General features: G+C 36.5%; 1 protein-coding gene across 4 annotated transcripts in view; it reads left to right on the forward strand.

The window, feature by feature from the left end:
• ATP9A (ATPase phospholipid transporting 9A (putative)) overlaps nt 1–14,781 on the forward strand; it is a 155,113-nt gene that overhangs the window by 15,524 nt on the left and 124,808 nt on the right. For all 4 annotated transcript variants that reach the window (XM_001369149.4, XM_007475725.2, XM_007475723.2 and 1 more), the window contains 2 exons: nt 10,878–11,022; nt 11,451–11,564. In XM_001369149.4, coding sequence (XP_001369186.2) covers nt 10,878–11,022; nt 11,451–11,564 — 259 coding nt within the window. The remainder of the gene's footprint in view (nt 1–10,877; nt 11,023–11,450; nt 11,565–14,781) is intronic.

The raw sequence follows: 14,781 nt of genomic DNA on the forward strand, positions 1-14,781 counted from the left end.
TTAAGGGACTTGTCTAGATTTACGCAGTTAGGAAGTATTTTGAGGTAAGATTTGAACCCAGGACCCCTCATTGATAGGCCTGGCTCTCAGTCCACTGAGCCACCTAGCTACCCTATTCCCCCCTCCCGCCATTGGTCTATCTCTTTAAAGCAGCCAGTGTCCACATTTCTAACCCTGGTAGACAATTTATGTTTGTTGGGTTTGAGTTTTTCCTGTGGCTTGTTTGGTGTCAAATTACTCAGCTGAAAACTTGTGGAACTCTGGGGGCTAGCCAGAGAAGTGTTTATCTTCAGTAACAAGTATCTGCTTTAGAATGAGGGCCATAGTGGATGAAGGACCACACAGAGGTATCTACAAAAGTATTCTGAAATAATTCTAAGATGGAATACTTCCCCAAAGTGACCTTTCATTTTCTCTTTTTAATAAAAAATTTTGTATATCTTTTTTCCCCCCATCTCCATCATTTCTGTATATAGTAGTCACCCTTCAATGTAAAACCCTCCCTTGTTGCAGAGTATACCGAAGGTCAGTTTGCAAAACTTATTTACTTAGTGACATGTCTGAAATCATATGAAACATTTTGTACCCATTTTTCCCTATCTCTCAAGAATTTTGAAGACTGTATGCTTCATTATCTCTTCTCCAGTAACAACATGATAGGTGATTATGGTTACTCAGAGCTTGACTTGTTCTTTTTATTTTAAGTATTATGTATATTGTGTTCTTGATTATGCTTAATTTGCTCCTCATGGATTCATCTGACTCTTTCCATTCTTATCTAAAGTCTTGCATATTTGTTGTTTCAGATCTGCCCTGCGTGAGGTTTTTTAAAAGATAATTTTTATTCATGTTTCTTGTTTTTTACATAATCTCAATTTCTCATTATATCCCCCTCCATATTTTCCTTGTAGTAAAAAAGAAAGGGAAGAAATGAAGGCAGTTCAGTAAAACCAACCAACACATCCTCAATATTTGACAGAATATGCCACATTCCATACTTATAGTCCCTCCCTCACCTTTGCAAAAAAAGGGAGAGAGGTTCATTTTCTTATTTTCTCTTTGATTAAATAGCATTAATTTTTTTCTTCTTTCTATTTATGCTGTTGCCATTGTATATATTGTTTTCCTTGTTCTGCTTACTTTATTATGCATCAGTTTATATGTATTCTCGTTCTTCTTCATATTTCTCTGTTAATTACAATGAAGTTATATTTCATGATATTCATGTACCATAATTTGTTTAGCCATTCCACAATTTATCCCACATGAGATTATTAACAGTATAAAGAAATCTTGGCTTCCCAAAGAAATTTTCCCATCCCTCTTTCACTTCCTAACTGAATAAAAGATATCTGATAAAGGACCTCTCCTCACCTCTATCCCTAATTTATTACTCAGGCAGTGAAACGCGTTGTGATGGAAAGATAATTGTATTTACAGTCAAGAAACATGTTTTAATCTTGATTCTGTGACTTCTGAGTTGTGTGACTTTGGGTAAGTCCTTTCATCTCTTCAGGACTTTGGTTTCCTCATTTCTAGAATGAAAGAATTGAATATGGTGATATCTAATGATCCTTTCAGTATTCAGAAGTCCAATGAAAGCTGTAAACTTAAATCTATAGTAAATCTTCAGGATCCATGTGGTTTAACTTATAGCCAGTATAGCTTAATGGAACAAACAAAAAACCCTGCCCAATTTCTCTTCCTTTACAATCCCTTCCCACCCTATATCCACTATCATACCCCTATCCTAAAAGTGGCTGAAGCTAGAAGCAATTTAGTTTAGAATATTTTTAATTGGACAGATTCTAGTCTTAATGAGTTACTATAGTGTTATTGTCAATAGATGGGAAAAGGATGTCATTCTTACTTGGAAAATCTACTCAAGTTATTTCAGTCATACCAGTCCCTTTAAATATTATATTATTGTTTAGGAGAAGTAGAAACAACCTGAATTTAGGTGTCCCCAGAATAAAAATAAATTTATCCATGGTGTTTTTAAAAATGGGATAATGGGGGGGGGGCAGCTAGGTAGCTCAGTGGATTGAGAGCCAGGCCTAGAGACAGGAGGTCTTGGGTTCAAATATGGCCTCAGACACCTCCCAGCTTTGTGAACCTGGGCAAGTCACTTAACCCCCATTGCTTAGCCCTTACCACTCTTCTGCCTTGGAACATTGATTCCAAGATGGAAGATAAGGGTTTAAAAAAATGGGAAAAGGGTTTTTTAATCTTTAATTTAAAATTATTTGTTACATAAAAATACCCATGTAACTTCTCTCCCTAACTTTCCTCCATTACAGAAAACATCATTTGACAAAAAGATATATAAATCTATATCTTGCTTATTTCTGTTTATTAGTTCTTTTGCTAGAGGTGGTTATATACAAGTTATTCTTCAAATAATATTTCCATTACTGTATATGTTTTCTTAGTATCACTCATTTCCTTTTTCATAATTTCATGTAGGTCTTCTCATGTTTTCAAAATATTAATCTGCATGTCATTTCTTATGGTGCAATAGTATTCCATCACAATCATGTACCACAACTTGTTTAGCCAATTTATTGGCTAATTACCCATTTGATGGACATCCCTTCAATTTCCAATTCTTTGCCACCACAAGGTAGCTGCTATAAATATTTGAGAACATACAGGTTCTTTTCCTTTCTCTGATCACCATAGAAAATAAACCCAATAGCGGTATTGCTGGGTCAGAAAGTATACAGTTTTGTGACTCATTGCACATAATTCCAAATTATTCTCCATCAATATTAGATCAGTTCATACTTCCACCAACCATGTATTTGAGTCCCCATTTTTTCATATCCCCTTCAACATTTGTAATTTTGCCCTTTTGTCATTTTAATCAATCTGACAGGGGCAAGATGAAATCTCAGAGTTATTTTGATTTGCATTTCTCAAATCAATAATGATTGAGAGCATTTTTATAGGTATATATAACTTTGATTCCTTCACCCAAAATATGTATTTATACCTTTTGATCATTTATCAACTGGAGAATGGCTATTTTCTTATAAATTTGACAAAGTTCTTTATATATTTTAGATATGAAACCTCTATCTGAGAAACTATCTATAAACATTTTCTCCAGCTTATTGTTTTCATTCTAATCATGGCTACATTAGTTTTATTCATATGAAACTGTTTAAATTTAATGTATTAAAATTATCAAATAATTATCATCAAATTATAAAAAATAATCAAAATAATTTGTTTGTAGTTCTATTTCCTCTATTTTATAGTAATTTCATTTTAATATATTAATTAATATTTTGAATATTAATTGTTCCTGAGTGCATAGAGCCAATATAATTAAAATGATCTTCTTATACAAACTAATGTACTTATTCAATACCATTCCAATATAATAACAAAAAATTATTTTATTTGAATTAGAAAAAAATAATAAGATTAATTTGGTAAAACAAGAAGGTCAAGAATATCAAAGGAATTAGTGAAAAAATGTAAAGGAAGGAGGTTTAGCAGTAATAGATCTTGAATTATGTTATAAAGTAGTAATGGTCAGAATTATCTGATATTAACTAAGAAATAGAAAAGTAGATAAGTGGAACAGAATAGACATACAACAACACCCATTGATTTCTTCTGTTTTAAACAATAATTCTTCTAACCCATTTTTGCTACTTTCACTCCATAAAATTCCTCCCCCAGAAAGGAAACTGAAGGCCTCAGAAAAAGCTGGCTTGGACCCAAAGAGGAAAAAGGGATTAATTGCCTTCTCTTACTAAAGAAACAAAGTTGAATCTTAACTTTTAAGAAAAAGGGCAAAAGACTTTGAGTAAAGGAGCAGCTGTTAGCACATAGCCCATGGGCTTGTGGCTCTCTACATAGTACTGTTCAGAGCCCTATCTTTGGACAATAGGATATTAATACATTAGAATTGATGATATCCATCTTTCTAGATAAACTTTAGAGGGTGTGGCGACAGCTGCTGTTGACATAATGCTGAGTATGGTAAATATCAAAACAGTAACCAGGGTGTAGTCCTTGGAGAGAGATTCAGGGAGGAGTGCTGTTGCTTCTTTTGGAGGAGACTCTTGGAACTTTGGTCCCAGAAGTACTTTCATTTCAGTCCCCAGGTTTCCTTTTGGTCTCTGTTGCCCCTTAAGGTTCTCAAAAAGGTTTTTAGGTTCTCACAAGGTCCTTCCAGGGAGATCCCTGAGAACTTTTCAGAGAGACTGCAAGGTAAAAATTATTTTCACAATAATACTAAAACATTTTTATTTTTAATATGGTAAATATGGACTGATATGACCCACTTTGATAATAAAGCTATTGGGAAGGGATCCTAAATAATTTTTAAGAGTGTAAAAGGTCTGGAGGCATCAAAATGACTCAGTGAATTGAGAGCCAGACTCAAATCTGGCCTCAGATACTTCTTAGGGAAATGACCTTGGGCAAGTCACTTAATCCCCATTGCCTAGTTCTTACAGCTCTTCTGCCTCAGAACTAATACACAGTATTGATTAAGTAAGCATTTAAGGTATTGATTAAGGAAAGCATTTAAAAAATAAAAAGAGTGCAAAGGGACCCTGATACCAAAAAGTAAAAACCACAGCTCTAGGAAAAGGTGGTTACAAGCTAGATGAAGATCTGCTCTTGGTAGGCATCTTGGCCAGAAGAAATGATTAGATTTGAGAGTGGTCAGAGAGAGGTTGAGGGAATGACTGCTATGGAAGAAGAAATCCTAAATTAATTTGGAGCTAGAAGTAAGCAACTGATTTTTTTTTAACCCTTACCTTCTGTCATAGAATTGATATTGTGTATTGATAGTAAGGTAGAAGAATGGTAAGGGCTAGGCAAAAGGGGTTAAGTGACTTGTCCAGGGTCACCCAGCTAGGAAGTGTCTGAGAGCAGATCTGAACCCAGGTCTTCCGGACTCCAGACCTAGCTTTCTATCTTCTAAGCCATGTAGCTGCCCCTAAGCAAGAGATTTTTGAAAAGGACAGAATAATAATTCTGCTAGCTAGTTTTTAGGTAGTGCTTTGTATACTGTGCATTAGCTAGTTGAGTCTTACCACAACTGGTTACTTAAGTGCTATGCTTACCCTAGAATAAATACATATTTAGAATATTACAAATAAATAAACTGAGGTTCAGGTGAAGTGGCTTGCTCATGGTCACATAGCTAGGACAAAGGCCGGATTTGAATTTGTTTCTTCCAAGTTCACCATAATCACCATTATATCACAATTAGCGTTTATATTGCTCTAAGCACCATACTGAATGGGTTATAAGTAGTAACAATTCCCCACACCCTTGAGGCTCTTTGTACCTGTTAAATCACTTTACCATGGTCCTGTGACTTGAGAGGGAAAAGATTTTTACACCCATTTTGCAGTTGAGGGAAGGTCAGGGGGTGGAAATAGATGTGAAGATCTTGTCAAGGAGATTTGGGATATGTAAAGTGTTGTGTTTGCCAGAAAAATGCAGTAGTAGTTATATTAACAAATATATGGCTGGATGGTTGCATTTTTGTACATGCAGAGTTGATGAGGTTGAAAAGAACATGAGGTTGGGGTCAGAAGACCCCAGTGTTGGCTCTGCCTCTTCATAGTTTTGTGACTTTCAGGCATGTCATTTCTAACTGGGTCTTAGTTTCTTTCTTAGTAAAAATAAAAAGGTCAGATTAGGTGACCAGCTCTCATATTCTGACTCTTTGACTATCCCTTATTTGCTTTATATGACTTGAGTAAGTCACAGTAAGGATGATAAGTGACAAGTACTTTAAGGTTTTGGTGAGCACTTTACATCCATTATTTCCTTTGAGCCTCATAGCTCTGTGAAATCCATGCTACAAGTATTTTCATTTTCTTGATGGTCATAGGGCATGGTGGATAGATAGCTGCCTTGGAACCAGGAAGACCTGGCTGCAAGCCTTGCCCTTGATATGTTGGCTGTCTAATCCTGAGCAAGTCACTTCCCTTCTGAATCTTCTAGTGCTAGGCAGTTCTTTTAAGTCTAGAGATTGCAGAGAAGAGGCCAACCTGATTTGAAAGAGGATGGCCCCTCTCCAGAGAGCTCTCTGAAATCTTAGATCTTGTCTGTATCTCTAATAGATGAAGAGACTGGCATCGAATAGTTACTTGCCTTTGTGGTCACACAGTGGCTAATAAATATCAGAAGGAAGATTTCAATCTAGGTCTCTCATGACTCTTGGGCTTTACATATCTGAGCCTTAGTTTCCATATGTGTGGAATTAGGATAACAATGCTAGCTCTCAATGTACTTCATAGGCTTGGCACTATGGAAATAAAAGTTAATATATCTTTTATATAAGCATTTAGATTTGTGGTTTTGCCTAACCAAGAAATTAAGTAAATTGATTCAGCTTCCAGAAATAAAATGACCTTTATTCCTGTAACATTAGAGGCAGAAGTATTTCTATTTTTAATCGTGGGCATTGTATTTCATCATTGAAATTATAGACATTCCCATTAGAGAAGGGCAGATCTTTAGGAACTCCAATAAATACCTCATATCAAGAGCTGCTCATTTCCAGTACTGAATGTATAGACTAACTTCAAGTAAAGTAAATAGGTCAGCCTAAATGAAGACATTTTTTTGGCTTCAGTCAGGTTGGCAAATAACAATTTGTCACTTCTTAACCTCAATTCTTCATCTGTAAAATGGGAACCTACCTCACAGGGTTATTGTGAAGATCAAATGAGGTAACAAAATGCTTCACAAACTTTTAAAGTATCATATAAGTGCTATTATTAACTTTATCATCATCATCATTATTATTATTCCCTGTACAGGTAAGGGAGATTCAGTTTAATGACCATTTTTTTAAAGCATCTACTTGTTAGGTCTTAAGTGTTAGATGGGTCTTGGGTATAGCTGCCTTTTCATTTGGGTTCCTAGTGCTGCTTTCTTTCATTCCGGAAATCTAATAATGATGCCAGATTCCCAGGTGTTTCCTTGCCCTGTGTGTGACTGACCTTATGGGCCACATGGCTCACTGTGTTGGTGGTAACATGCTGGGTTCTCAGGATGTGAAGGGGCCAGGGTGGATGGTTGAACTTTCAGGTCAGCCTGGCAGGCTGGTAGATCTCCAAGGTATGGTTTGCCTTTGGGAAGTGTCTTCTCTGGCTTAATCCAGGTTAGAGACAGGGAAGAGAGAGCCAGTAACCCATCATCCTCTTGGAGGGTGGTTATTCGGTTCTTTTCCTGTTAATATACATAGAGCACATTTTGGGACCCTTTGGATTTAACCATTCATTTCAAGAGCAGACATATTGACTTTGAAGCCAGAAGACCTGGGTTCAAATTTCACCTCTGATATTTGCTTCCTTTATGACCTTGGTCTTTGATATTCATCAGTGTGTTCTTGGGTCTACAAATATGGTTGCTATCCCTTTAGTAGCTGTGCATTGCTCTGGCCACGGGAATTCATCACCTGACTGTCAAGCTTTGGTGATGAACTTGTCTTTTTAGCTGGGCTGAATTTCTGAGAACAGAGACAGATTTTCATTAGGCTAATGCTAGGAGCCTTTTTGGCATTCTAGGATCTGGGATATGGCCTTTGAGAATGCAGTGTCACCTGTTTTTTTGAATTAAGTCTGATTTTTGAATTAGAAAAAAAAATCAATTTTTTTCTTCATCCTGACTCTTTCCACTGGGAAAGGGAAAAAAAAGAAGTAAAGAAAAATTTAACCCTTGTAATAAATCTGTATAGTTGAGCCCAAAACTAAATCCCATATTGGCTATGTCTAAAAGCATATATCTTATACTGCATCTTGAATCTTTTGCCTCTCTGTTGTCAGGTGGGTGCATAGATCATCATCAGACCTCTGGACTCTGGTGGGTCATTATATTAGTAAGAGGTCTTTCAGAATTGTTTTTCCTTACAGTATTATTATTCTCTGAGTTATTTTCCTGGTTCTACTCACTTTATTCAGCATTAGTTTATACAAATCTCAGGTTTTCCCAAACTCTTCTTTTTCATCTTTTCTTATGGTGCAATGGTATTCTTTTTCCTTCATTTATGATCATTTGCTTAGCTATTCCTCAATTGATAGGAAATCTCTCAATTTCCAGTCCTTTGACTCTACCAAAAGAGCTGCAGCTCTCAATATTTGTGTATATCTGGCTTCTTCACAGTGGAGGAAGACTTTGGAGCCTTCTGTGACAACTTGACCTTTAATCATAAAGTCTTTTAGTGCCACAGGGAGGGAATAGCTTTTATGATATACTAGTCATTTCAGTCCTTTCAGTATTCAGATTTCTGGTTCCTCCCAGAAATGTTGAAACTTGTATTATATATTTATATATACACACACCTTCCAGGGTTGTTGTAAGGATTAAAGGAGGTGACATTCATAGAAGGCTTTGTAAATTGCAATAAACCATATGAGCATGAGCTATCATAGTTCTTCCTTCAAGGTGCATATTTTGATTTTTGATTTTGCTAGAAAAAAATTACTGTTCCTTTTCCTGTTTTCTGAGCATTGTATTGAATCAGTGACCTTACTGGTGTAAGTCCTTCTTCCAGAGGTGAAGATCTCAATCCATTCTTTCTCACCCATTCTATATAAATGATGTCTGTATGTTTCCAAAATTCACCTGACAGAGTTTATCCAGTGTCTAGGAGCACTGTGTTAAGCACTTTGTAATTATTGTCTCATTTGATCATTACAAAAGCCCTAAGAGGTAAATGCTATTATTGTGCTAATTTTACATTTGAGTAAACTGAAGCAAATTAGGTGAAATGACTTGCCCAGGGTCACATAGCTGGTAAGTGATTGATGCCATATTTGTACTCAGGTCCTCCTGACTCCAGTCCTGTGCTCTATTCATTGTATCACCTAGATGACACTGATTTCTTAATTGTAATGCTTTGCAGCCTTCTGATACTTAGCCACTTCACCATTGCTGTTTTGGGTGCCGTTTCTTTTTGAGATAAGACTTAGTTTGAACCCTACAACTTTTTTTCATACAGTGCATTGAAGCTATAAGCTCCTTTTCTCTTACCCCACTCTGGTCAGTTCTTTATTGGCAAAGAGAGGAAGGAAAAATTAGTCCTTTTAGACAAGTCCTCATGGTGTCTCCTCTCTCTCAGGCCAGATGTAAGTTCCACCTTCTTTGAAAAAATACATTTTTATTCAGATAATTTTTTTGTTGTCTAAATTTCCTCCTGCATCCTTCTATCTTATCCATTCCATAAAACAATATTTTGTTTTTTGGAAAAAAAAGAAGAAAAAAGAATCAGTTAACCCAGTTAATATATCTAAAACATCTGAAAATATATGTAATACTCTTCACTCATGGGCTTTGGGGCAGCTAGACAGTACAGTGAATAGAGACTGGAGTCAGGAAGACCTGAGTTCAAATTGGGCACCAATCATTAATTAGCTGTATGATCCTGGGAAGTCACTCCACCTCTATTTACCTTAGTTTTCCCACATGTGAAATGAGGATAATAATGGCATCTACCTTCTAGGGTTGTTGTGAGAATTAAATGAAATAATATTTGTAAAGTGCGTAGCACAGTGCCTGGTACATAATAATTTATATAAATGTTCACTATTATCATCATCATTATTATCATCATCATGATCATCATCATCATGATCATGATGATGATGATCATGATGTTACCTCTGTAAAGGAATAGGGTCAGAAGATCTTTTATCTTTTTTTTGAAACCATTTTTGTACTTTGCAATTCTTGCAGTTTTCATCCTTGATTGTTCTTTGGTGGTTCTTTCCATTATATTATTGGATTCATTGAATATATTGTCTTTTTGGCTCTACTTTCTTCAGTGTCAATTTGTGGAAATCTGTCCATGTTTTTCCATATTCATTACAGTTTTCTTTCTTAATTATAGAAATATTCCATTATGCTGTTTAGCCAGTGCCCAACAAAATGCTCATTTTGATGAGTACAGAGTTTTCGTTTTATCAATGACTGTCTTAGGGTATGTATCTAGTAGTCCTACCTCATTAAAAAAATGAACTTTAGAGTCCAATTAGCCTTGGAGTTCTTTACAATTCCACTGTAAATACCCTTTTATTTCAAGTTTAATGTTAGAATGAAATGAGATGCTCACAACTCAATAAACAGTTAACAAAATTAGGTTTACTTTGCTTACTAGTGTAAGGTTTTCTTTATACAATGAAGATATGCAATAAAGATATAGTTTTACTTAGTTTCCCTGGACTTTCTTCACCTTGTTTCCATCTGCAAATTCATCTGGTCAACAGGACAGGGCATGGAAACTTGTGTGGTCTTCAGAAATACAATAAGTTGGAGGAGTGCTGACTCCTTGTGGGAGGGACGTTTAAGCCTAGTGATCAGGAAGTTCCATCAAGGGAAGGAGGCAGAGGCCAGTCAAGACCCAGGAACAGCTTTGTTGCCTTTTAAGGAAGATTAATCCCTGTTGCTGGGAAATGGGGGAATCTTGGTTCTATCACACATAGCCTATCTCTTATGGGTTGGGGAGGCAAAGCCACACACCTCTCACAACTTTGATATACTTGTTCAGAGGCTGTGGTAGTAAATTTTTTTCCTATCTCTTTTTTTCCAGTGGTAGTGACTGTATTGCATCTTCATTACATTTTTTTGTCTCTTTGTATCCCTGGTAGAGGCCCCATCTCTGGAGTATTGAATAACAATGCCTCTAGTGTTTCTGTTGCCTCAATGGCAGCAACAGTAGAAGGGATGAGGGATTGCTGGGCTCTGAGATTGTAGATCTACTTCTGGGTTCTCTCAAAGCTAGACCCTTAAAATTAGATTCTGAGATATTGGCTGACTTAGGGGGAATAAAAATGTCTTTGGTAAAAGCAGGAGATCCATGTACTTCTGTGAAACTGATTGTTTTCTTCCTCTAGGTGTTGTGATTGCTTGAGATGCTGTGGCCGAGGAGATCCCCGGCCCCGAACAGTCTGGCTTGGCCACCCTGAAAAAAGGGACCAGAGGTATCCTCGAAATGTGATCAATAATCAGAAGTACAGCCTGTTTACCTTTCTTCCAGGGGTACGTATGGAAGCTAGTGCCTCCTTCCTTGTTTCTGTCTCCCTCACTCTACACTTGAGGGATTTGGATCTATTCCCAGAAGACTGCAGCCATGTGGTGGGGGAGTGACATTCAGGTCTTATCCAGGCAGGTTCTAGGAAACCTCAGCATTTTTCATTACAGTGTTGACTACCTACTGTAAATCATTCCCTTGGCTAGGACCTATAGGGCTGAGAGCCTGCACATTTTTTAAGGAATTGACATTTAGGCTTATTGCCTTTTATGTCATACTTATGAGTTGAAGTGACCCTTTGGAGCCTGTTTTAGGAATTTAATCACCACATAATCCTTCCCTACTCCCCCTTCCTCAGCACTGCTTTTTACCATAATTTTTCCTTAAATCCTCCATTTCACTTATATATATATATTTTCTTCTTTTTTAATTACAGGTGCTGTTTAATCAGTTCAAATACTTTTTCAATCTTTACTTCTTACTTTTGGCCTGTTCTCAGTTTGTCTCTGAAATGAGACTCGGAGCACTTTACACATACTGGGTTCCCCTGGTAAGTAAACTAAGGTTGTTTATTCAAGAACCTTTCAGTGCCATAAAACAAAGAATTCTTTGTTACGCTAACCCAGCTACAATATGAGCTAAGAGCTTTTAAAAAAAATTCTCAGACCTCTTATTTCATTGGTGTAGAGAACCTTTAGTAAGGAAATGTCCTCTCTCCAAGCAGATATGTTATTTCTCTGTAAATTAAAAGTCTTACAGTGTTGTCCAGGATACCGAATGGTTAAGGGTCTTATTCAGAACCATACTATCAATATGTGTCAGGGGTAGGATTTTTCCCTCCCCTGCCTCACCTGAGGTGCCTTTTGAATGTAGACAGGTTTGGGATGTCATACAGAAGCTCAGTTCCTACAGGATCTACCATATTGATGCTTTCCTGGGTAGCTCTAGATTGATCTTGGAAAACCTTGTTTTCTGTTTCATGTTGATGTGACCATTGGAACTGATAATAGCTTTTGGAGGCTACTAAGGAAGGGATCGAACTTACAAACCTCTCTGTTCCTTTCTCCAAGGACTAAGAGCCAGAAACTTACTTGGTATTCATTTCTTTAAAGCCATCAATTCCCAACCTTTAAGGTTGTCTCCTTAACAAACATTTAAGAATGTTCAGGGACCCAGGCCCTTTTTGGGAAAATGTTCTTATCATTTTCTGTGGAGAAAAAGTTGCCAGAGGGAATTTTTATCTGATGCTGCCCAAGCTAAAACCAGTTTTTAAGGAATATAGATCATAGAATCAAAGGATTTAGACCTGGAAGGGATAATAACTAACATTTATTTAGAGCTTTTAGGTTTGCAAGATTTTTTACACAAATGCTATTCATTTGATCCTCAGGACAACCCAGTGAGAGAATTGTTGTTATTATCCCCATATTACGAATGAGGAAACTGAGGCTAAGTGATATTAAGCAACTTGCCCCAGGGTCACAAAGATAATAAATGTTGGAGATGTGATTCATACTCTGGTCTTCCAGACCTCAAGTCTGGCACTTAATTCACTGTACCATCTAGCAGTCTAGAGATCCTTTTGTTCAATTCCTTCATTTAAGCTGAGCCTTTAAAAAAATCCTTCTTATTTTAGTCACAATTCCAAGATAGAAGGGCAAAGGCTATGCAAACAGGGTTAAGTGACTTGGCCAGGGTCATACAGCCAGGATACATCTGAGGCTAGATTTGAATCAGTTACAAGTCCTTCCAATTCTAGGCCTGGCATTCTATCCATAAGCCACCTCCCTGCCCAGAAGCTGAGGTTTCAGGAACTAACTGAAAACCTTCAAAATTCTACCTTCCTGGCCTAGGCAAGAAAGGGCAGGGATGCCTTCCACTAAAGTAGATAGAAAGCATTTGAAGAATGGACATGGTTTTCAACAGTGTATCTTTTCTACTTGTTGCAAGAAAGATGGAGGGAGTGTGGTATAGACCTTCTGATTTGATTAAGAGATTGTAAAGCCAACCCTGTATTGATCTCAAACAGGTCAGATAGTGAATTGACTAGTTAGGATGAGAAAAATGACTTTTGAGGGCAAACTGATCAGAAGTTTGGATACTGTGTGCCAGCCCTAGGGATGATAGATACTCCAGTATTTATTGTAGAGTAAATTATAAAAATGAATAAAGTTTGAGGATAGGACTAGGAAATTATGTTGCAATTGACAAAAATGCAAGGTCAATGGAAGCTGCATGGAATTCACAGTATGTAGAGTATGACCTTGCTTCTTAGTAATTGTTATTCTTAGTAATTGGTTATTGAATGAATTGTGCTTTAAAATTTTTTCATTTAATGAAATTTACTACATATCATCATAAAGCATAATTTAATAGGACAGACTATGTTTAGTTATTTCAATGTAATCATTTTTCCCCCTTTAAGGAATAAAAGATTAATTATTTTAATCTTGGGTAAATACTTGCTTTGTGTGATAGTGACCAACATATTTGGCTGAGTTCTTTGTTTGTTGTGGCAGAATGTTTCAGAGGAGGGGAAAACACCTTTGGAGCAGCACAGCTTGCAAGCTTGAATTGAGGTAAAGGTGGATAACCCCAAATTCTTTGGAACACACTGATAGAACTTCAATAGAGGGTCAGACCAAAGGGAGATGAGAAAGTACTTTGGACTCCCTCCCCCTTTGTACCATTTTCATTCTTAACATTATGGAAATGTCTGTCCTATTAAGTTATAGACTGTCTCAATTTCCTAGATGTTAATAGAACATAGTATCTTTAAGGAGGGGTTTGTTCTCATGTAGGAGCTTGGGAAAAGATTTTTATAAAGGCTTAAAGTGGAAAAATAACCAATAGGGGTAACTTTTAACATTAACAAAACTAAACTTTGGCTAAAATAATGTGGTATGTTGTATGCTGGGCTGCTACCTAGCTGGTTGTTGTAGGAAATACTTATTTTTTTATTTAAATATTTTTCTTTCTTCCAATTACATGTAAAAACAATTTTCCATATTAGTTTAAAAAATTTTAAGTTTCAAATTCTCCTTTTCTTTCCCTTCTTTCCCCCTCATTGAGAAGGCAGGCAATTTGATATAGGTTATACATGTGCAGTCATGCAAAACATATTTCAATGTTAGTCATGTTGTGAAAGAAAATAAAGGACCCCCCCCCGCCCCAAGAAAAATAAAGAAAGTTAAAAACAAATTATACTCTGCTTTTTTCAGACTCCATCCATTTTTCCTCTGGAGGTGGATAACATTTTCCATTATGAGTCCTTTAGAATTATCTTAGATCACTATATTGCTGAGAAGAGCTCAGTCATTCACAGCTGATCATTGTACCATATTGCCATTACCATGCTTAGTGTTCTGGTTCTACTCACTTTGCTATCAGTTCATGTAGATCTTTCTAAGTTTTTCTGAAAGTCTTCTGCTCATCATTTCTTATACTCTAATAATATTCCATCACAATCATATACTACAGCTTATTTAGTCATTCCCTGATTGACAGATAATCCCCTCAATTTCCAATTCTTTGCTACCACAAAAAGAGCCATTATAAATATTTTTATACATATGGGTCCTTTTCTTTTTTCTTTTTAAAATCTCTTTGAATATAAACACAGTAGTGGTATTTATTGCTGGGTATAGTGGATACACAGTTTTATGCTCTTTGGGTATAGGGCAAATACATTTCTTGCATAGAATGAACTCATTGCTTTCTCTGGGGAGTTAGGTGGAATCAGCAGGTCTAGGGCACTGCTTGAAAAC

Source organism: Monodelphis domestica, chromosome 1 (assembly GCF_027887165.1).
Source record: "Monodelphis domestica isolate mMonDom1 chromosome 1, mMonDom1.pri, whole genome shotgun sequence".
NCBI lineage: Eukaryota > Metazoa > Chordata > Mammalia > Didelphimorphia > Didelphidae > Monodelphis > Monodelphis domestica.